General features: G+C 47.3%; 1 protein-coding gene across 1 annotated transcript; it reads left to right on the top strand.

Moving 5' to 3' along the window:
- The first annotated feature begins 4,513 nt into the window (after positions 1-4,513).
- LOC135821871 (protein NLRC3-like) lies at positions 4,514-7,588 on the top strand. Its single transcript, XM_065334870.1, has one exon. It carries the CDS (start codon positions 4,514-4,516, stop codon positions 7,586-7,588), a length of 3,075 nt encoding a protein of 1,024 aa, XP_065190942.1.
- The last annotated feature ends 463 nt before the right edge of the window (positions 7,589-8,051 follow it).

Here is an 8,051-nt window from a genome sequence, read left to right as displayed (position 1 = left end):
GTCCCTGCATTAGCTATGCTTGTCACATGCTATGAGATTGTGTCTAATAATAATAATAATTAGGGTACCCCGAAAGAAGGCCTTAGGCCTGTGGGAATGCCCTATTAAAAATTTAATAAATAATAATTTGAAACTCGGATGTTGAGCCATAAATAAATGTAGAAGAGAAAAGGACATAATAATAATAATAATTGGTACTCTTAACTTGTTTCCATAATGTCCTTTTCCTTTCTACTTTTATTATTGGCTCAATACCCGAGTTTCAAATAATAATAATAATAAGAATAAGAATAAGAAAGGTTTGCTCCCCACACCGGAGCTCGCGCGATTCCGCAAACCTTTCTTACAAAATCATCGCCGAAGTCGCAACCACTACTTCGTAATAATAATAATAATAATAATAACCCGTAAAAGAGGCTTGCACTTTTTTTTTTTATAATAATAATAATAATAACCTACGCGGAGATAATAATTTTAATATAGCTATGAATAGGATGAAGTAATATTTTTGTTATAAAATACACAGTAATACATGTCAAACAAGTAACGTAGTTGCGTGATGTCTGCGGCCTTTATCCTATTCATAGCTATATTAAAATAATAATAATAATAATAATAATAATTTGAAACTCGGATGTTGAGCCATAAATAAATGTGGAAGAGAAAAAAGACATATGGATACGAGTTAAGAGTAACTCTCCATCACTGTAACATGATACTATATACAGTCAGAAAGTGCAATAACTAGGCACAAAACTGACAGAGTACTGAAACATTCGACGTCCTGACACCTAGCTTCAACACATCTCCGTAGCGCTAACCGACAGCCTTCCAACTTGGAAGGTTCAAGGTTATGGAAAGACCAAAGAGGGGAACCAAGTTGGAAGGCTGTCGGTTAGCGCTACGGAGATGTGTTGAAGCTAGGTGTCAGGACGTCGAATGTTTCAGTACTCTGTCAGTTTTGTGCCTAGTTATTGCACTTTCTGACTGTATAATTATAGTATCATGTTACAGTGATGGAGAGTTACTCTTAACTCGTATCCATATGTCTTTTTTCTCTTCCACAATAATAATAATATTAACTGATTTGAGGGAAAGAGACAAACGGGAAAAGTCTGAAGAAAAAATTGACTGTCACCACCAGGACTCGAACCAGGGACCCTCGCTTGTAGCCAGCGATGCTCTAACCACGGAGCTATGGTGTAGTCGTCATCCCAGCAGAGGCCGTTCAACATTTTCTTCAGACTTCGTAACTCACACTTCCTGTGAATCCACACAGGCGGGTGGGACGCAGCCCTCACTGTAACCCACACACTTCACGTACAAACTAGCACGCGGGGAGCCCCAAGTCATAAAAATATTAACTGATTTGAGGGAAAGAGACAAACGGGAAAAGTCTGAAGAAAAAATTGACTGTCACCACCAGGACTCGAACCAGGGACCCTCGCTTGTAGCCAGCGATGCTCTAACCACGGAGCTATGGTGTAGTCGTCATCCCAGCAGAGGCCGTTCAACATTTTCTTCAGACTTCGTAACTCACACTTCCTGTGAATCCACACAGGCGGGTGGGACGCAGCCCTCACTGTAACCCACACACTTCACGTACAAACTAGCACGCGGGGAGCCCCAAGTCATAAAAATATTAACTGATTTGAGGGAAAGAGACAAACGGGAAAAGTCTGAAGAAAAAATTGACTGTCACCACCAGGACTCGAACCAGGGACCCTCGCTTGTAGCCAGCGATGCTCTAACCACGGAGCTATGGTGTAGTCGTCATCCCAGCAGAGGCCGTTCAACATTTTCTTCAGACTTCGTAACTCACACTTCCTGTGAATCCACACAGGCGGGTGGGACGCAGCCCTCAATAATAATAATAATAATAATAATTTCCGGGGATCGCTCCTTGATGTTGATGGCCTCTCAGATTACTATAGCCGGTATATTACTATAGCCGGTATATTACTATAGCCGGTATATTACTATAGCCGGTATATTACTATAGCCGGTATATTAATATAGCCGGTATATTACTATAGCCGGTATATTAATATAGCCGGTATATCACTATAGCCGGTATAATACTATAGCCGATATAATCCACATGTTCGTATGTGCAGCTCCACTTCCAAGGCATTCCATACCACCATCGGCACGCCCCAGGGGGACAGTCTAAGTCCCGTGCTGTTCGTCTGTTACCTTGAAGCCGCCCTGCAAGAATGTCGACCAAGACTCCCACAGCGACCTATAAGTATAACTGATGGAGGCATCCCTCCAGAAACCGGGTACGCCGATGACATAACGTTCTACTCTACCAGTAAACCTTGGCTCGAGGAATCACTACCCATCATATCCTCGACACTGCAGTCTTGGAACCTAAAAGTAAATGAGCAAAAAACGGAATGGGTGCACTTTACGTCGGGCGATTCATCCTGGCGGAGCATCAGGCAGCTTGGCTCTCTTGGGCGCTGAGGATATCGACAGGCGGATTTCGCTGGCATCCCAGGCATACGGTAGTGTGTTCAGCCTCTGGCTGCGGCGCAAGCATGTGTCAGCAAGGTCCAGGCTCAAGCTGTACAGCTCGCTTGTGCTGCCTGTCTTCCTTTACAACTGTGAGACTTGGGGAGTAACCCAGGCACTCTCTCAGCGACTGGACTGTTTTCACCGCCGACAGCTCAGAAACCTGGTGGGAGTGCGATATCCAGACAGAATTACGAATGATGATCTGTATTCCAGATGTGGCTCGCAGCCACTGTCGGAGCTTGTTGCCAAGCGACGCCGTAGCCTCACTGGCCATGTACATATGTGCTGAGGATGAGTGAGCAGTCACCCCCTTGCCTTGCGGCCAATTTGCGATGTCCTGCTATTTTCAAGCGGGGTCACGTGGACGAAGGGGCCGTCCCGCGGCTACTCTCCCTACCACCACCATGAAGGACCTGGCAGGGCACGACATTCCTTTGAAGAATGCCAGCGACCTAGAAGGAGCACGAGCATTTGCTGCAGACAAGTCGAAATGGAGATCAGACCTTGTTTATGGATGAGTTTTTGTTGACTGGAGACAGAAGCGGACTTGGCTGAATTTCAGTGTATTCTCATGCATTGTTCTTTGGCCTTTGTACGTGTGCTGTGGTATTATTATTATTATTATTTTATAATCCATACATCCTGTACACACACCTTGATGGGCCTTGCCCGAAAATTTGAACTAATGTATATCAATTGCAGTGTAGCCTAGAGACCGTTAGAGAGAGTGTGTACTTCGAAGTACAAGGTGTGTGTACAGGATGTGTATTGGCTACAGTGGAGTCTCCAAACCTTGAGAAAAGATATATCACTATAGCCGGTATATTACTATAGCCGGTATATTACTATAGCCGGTATATCACTATAGCCGGTATATTACTATAGCCGGTATATTACTATAGCCGGTATATTACTATAGCCGGTATATCACTATAGCCGGTATATTACTATAGCCGGTATATTACTATAGCCGGTATATTACTATAGCCGGTATATTACTATAGCCGGTATATTACTATAGCCGGTATATTACTATAGCCGGTATATTACTATAGCCGGTATATTACTATAGCCGGTATATCACTATAGCCGGTATATTACTATAGCCGGTATATTACTATAGCCGGTATATTACTATAGCCGGTATATTACTATAGCCGGTATATTACTATAGCCGGTATATCACTATAGCCGGTATATTACTATAGCCGGTATATTACTATAGCCGGTATATTACTATAGCCGGTATATCACTATAGCCGGTATATTACTATAGCCGGTATATTACTATAGCCGGTATATTACTATAGCCGGTATATTACTATAGCCGGTATATTACTATAGCCGGTATAAGTTAATATTACTATAGCCGCCAACCTTATAGGCGATACTGACTGTAGTTGTATGTTGGTTTGCTGGTCTGTGATGACAGGTGCATTCTGACAATCTGCTGGTCTGTCATGACAGGTGCATTCTGACAATCTGCTGGTCTGTCATGACAGGTGCATTCTCACTATGACAAGTGAGACGTCATTGTGACGCCAAACACTATCTGCCTCAGGCCTGTGCTCAGAAACAGTAGATGGGACAGTGAGAAACGCACACACACAAACACACAATGCACTACAGTAGACAGTGCTGTAGAACAGTGCAGTTAGAGTAGCAAGGTGAAAACCCTAGTACTGGCTCTCATGTACTCATACAGTAAAGTAGTAGGTGCTGCTGCTGCTGTTGCCAGTGTCTGTACAGTGAAGTGTATTGTATGAATGACTTGTACTGATACATGCTATGAACAGCCCACAAGTGCAAGAGGAAATCTCTCCACAGCAACTAATCATACAGTGTCATTACAGCTACCTGTAGCTGATCTGTGTAGCTTGCTCTACTAGTAACTGTTGTCTGTTGTAGTGTAGCTAGTGTTTGTGTGAGGGCGCTGTGTGTCTGACCCTGCCAGCAACATTAGCAGTCTTCATTACTGCTGAGCTGCTGCAGTATGGACCAGGCAAGTAGTTCAACTGCCAGCTCAGGTCATGGCGAAACTACTAAGAAACCACTACCTGATGCCGTGAAGAAATACCATGACCGTCTGTGTGCTGCCTACAGCAATGTGCAGTTCTGCATAGAGGAGACCGATGAAGAGAAGGAACGAATCTTGCAAATGGACGAGCTTTATGCTGACCTCCATGTAGTGTCCAAGCAGAAGTTAAATGCCAGGATGCGCGAAGCAGAGAAACTTGGCACAACTGCGGGCAATGAGCGGCTGGCTCATTCATTTACGTCTGAAGCTAGGAAGCTGCGCAAGATGAAGCTTGCCGAGATTCTCAATGTCAAGAAAGCCATGCGACAACGCATGCGTGGAAACACTTTCCGTGCCATTGCCCTCTCATCGGCTGGAGCAGGCAAAACCATGCTCTTCACCAAGAAAGGTCCGTTTGAATGGGCAAGAGGGCAGATTTGGCCTAGCATCGCTGTCCTGCGTGCACTGGAGCTGCGCTTAGCAGAAGTGCGCAATATCACAAGCATCGCTCAGCTGCTGGATTTGCAGAATCACGGCATCACACTGCCAGGTGAGCAGGCTGAAGTCATTGATTTTGTTTGCAATCATCCCGAATCTGTCTGTATTATTCTCGACGGCCTCGACGAGATCAAGCTGGCTGATTGCAGCACGTTCATATACAACGTCATCTGTGGCAAAGAATTGCCGGGGATCAACCTGATCATCACGTCACGCCATTCAGCAGAAGCCATGAAGCTGACACAAAACCGGGACATAGTCTTCCATCGTCGTGTGGAGCTGCTAGGCTTTGAGAAGCAAGGTTTGGAGCACTACATTCGCAATGTCCTGTCTTCGAAAGATGCAACCAGCTTGCTAGCAGAGCTCCACACCAACCCGCAGCTGGCCACAATGATGCGTACACCGTTTTTTGCTCAAGCAACGTGCGGCCTCTACCGACACAAGCACAGTCTGCCAAACACGCCGGGTACAATCTTCAACTCGCTAATCCTTCATCTACTGAATCAGCGAGAAGGAAAGCTGCTCAACGATGGTGAGCAATACACCAATTGGGACGATGTTCCCGACGACGTCCAGGAAAATCTACTTGATCTCTCCCGCTTCGCTTTTCACATGCTCCTCCGCCGGAAAGTCGTCTTCACCGAAGCCGACTTCAAGATGTTTTCACTGTCATCAGCAGCTCGCACACTTGGAATGCTCATCGCCTGCGACAAGGCATCACCACTGTCCAAGATTCAGTGGCGCTTCAGCCACCTGGCACTTCAGGAAGCTCTAGCAGCTCGCTACATCGCTAGCCGCTCTCCCAGTGCAGCTGACGTCTCCTGGCTTGTGCAGCGACTCGGAGCATTCACAGGCAGTCTCAACATGTTTTGGCGCTTACTGGCCACAGAGCTGGACAGCGAGTCCGTCAATGTGTTGATCGAAGCCATTCTTAATCCGCAGTCCACATCGTCTACTCAGCCACAGGATACCGACCAGCATTCCACAGGAGCAGAGGGGCACAACATCTCGTGCTTTCTCTTCGCAACACACGACCACATCATGGATTGGGCCGACCATGTGTCCTCCTTTCTCTCGCTGGACGAAGCAGAGCATCTTGCAGAAGAATTGCTGGGTGGCAGGATTGATCTGGCATTGTCTGCTCCTGAAGTGGTCCGCCTCGAAATTGACCCAGCCGTCACCAAAATCACCTGCAAGGATTTCGTTCGTTCATTGCTACCCATATGGACGGATCGCGATCCCAGTGCCAGTACACAGAAGCTGCACGATTGCATGGCCCACCAGGCGCAGGGATCGGCCATTCGATGTTTCACCGCCACTCCCACGTCAAAGCTACCTCCAGTTCCTCCATCCGACGAACCAGCCCAGCCATCTACGACTCTGGAGAACGTCAGTGACGCGGAACGAAAACAACGAGTCCTCTACGCCTGCCGGGTCTTCGAGGAGCACGCCAACGCCAAGCAAACCAGCATCGAAGACATCGACAGCATGCAGGCTATCTTCACGGAGTACGGCCGAGTAGATTTCGACGGCGTTCCTCTCACACCGGCGGATTGTCAGGCCATCAACACAGTCATCCGTCACCACCACCAGTTCATCACCAGCATCAGCCTGCGTAACTGTGGTATAGGTGATACTGGTTATGCATGCATGGCTGATGGCATGGCTCTACTACGCAATCTTGAGCTCATCATCCTGCAGGGGAACAACCTCACAGATCGTCACACGGCCCATATCGCAGCGTGTATCGCATCCAACACGTCAACACTGGAGTACGTCTACACATCCTACAACCTCTTCAGCAGCAATGCTATGGCCACCGTCCACAGCAACGCACACCGCTGTACGGGACTGCTGGTAGTGGGTCTTGGAGGTCAAAAGTGCACCGATCCAGCCGTCAACCTTGACGTCATCACTAGAATCTGCAGCAGCTGCCCAGATCTCCAGATCGTCGGTCTCGAAGACTACGTACTGGATATGGAAGGTCTAACCCAGCTAGCACCATTGTTAGGAGCACTGAGGCTGAGATGGCTGTGGCTGTGCAAGGTTGGGTTGAAGCAGAACTCCGCACTGATCGTCTGTCGAATCATTCAACAGCAACACGAGAGTTTGGAGCGCCTCGCACTCCAGCGCAATGAGCTAACTGGAGATTTCCTGGAAACCGTTCGCGGTGCGCTGAGTCAATGCCGACGACTGGAGAAGCTGTACCTGGACGACGACTGCCTTTCGTCGAGAGCTCTGCCGGTGCTTGCGTCCCTGCTGCCCAGTCTGCCAAAGCTGTCCAATCTCGAAATGTCGAGGAATGATTTCCGAGACGCTGACGACGAAGCAAAGCTGTTCGCCGCCGCTGCTGAGAGCTGCTCGTCTCTGAAGGAGCTGGTGATGCCTGAAAGAGCTCTATTGTCTCCATGGCTGCATGAGGTTCTAAGTGGCATGGCCAGAGATGATCTGAATGTGGAGTATCAGCACCTTCTCTGGCACGACGAGTTGGAGAATGACGAAGAAGAAGATGAGTACGACGCTGAAGGAAATAGTGATGAGAGTGATGAATGAGGAGGTGAGAGAATTTTCAAAGACAGATTTTGTGTCCTGATGAAGAAAGCTTCTTGTTAGTCTTTCGCTTCCTCCAGCCATACAGTCCGTCTGTGTATGTTCTTCGGATTGCGCGTGCGTGCGTTTGTGTGTGTGTGTGTGTGTGTGTGTGTGTGTGTGTATGTGTGTGTGTGTCTGTGTGTGTGTGTGTATTTATGTTTCGTCTGGACATTCCTTTCTTCGTTTGCAGTCAATTGGAGGAGTTACTGTGTTGACCCTTGACCTTTGAACTTTGGACCCTGTATATTTTCGTTTTAGATTTGTTTCGATAATGATTGTGGACTGTCTTTGAGAGAAATTTAGTGGTGCCTACAAGTCTCTCCGCAGTCGAGACTGGCACTCAGCCACAGATGCTCTCTGAACCCTCCCTGAACACCCTCTCCGCTTGCACCCTGGCTCCCCCCATTTTATTTGTTATTTTTCT

The sequence above is a fragment of the Sycon ciliatum genome, chromosome 7 (genome assembly GCF_964019385.1).
Source record: "Sycon ciliatum chromosome 7, ocSycCili1.1, whole genome shotgun sequence".
Classification (NCBI taxonomy): domain Eukaryota; kingdom Metazoa; phylum Porifera; class Calcarea; order Leucosolenida; family Sycettidae; genus Sycon; species Sycon ciliatum.
This window is presented reverse-complemented; position numbering and strand designations above follow the sequence as displayed.

Excerpts from the sequence above, each read along its gene's own strand:
- LOC135821871 (XM_065334870.1), top strand. The coding sequence starts at position 4,514 with ATGGACCAGGCAAGTAGTTCAACTGCCAGCTCAGGTCATGGCGAAACT.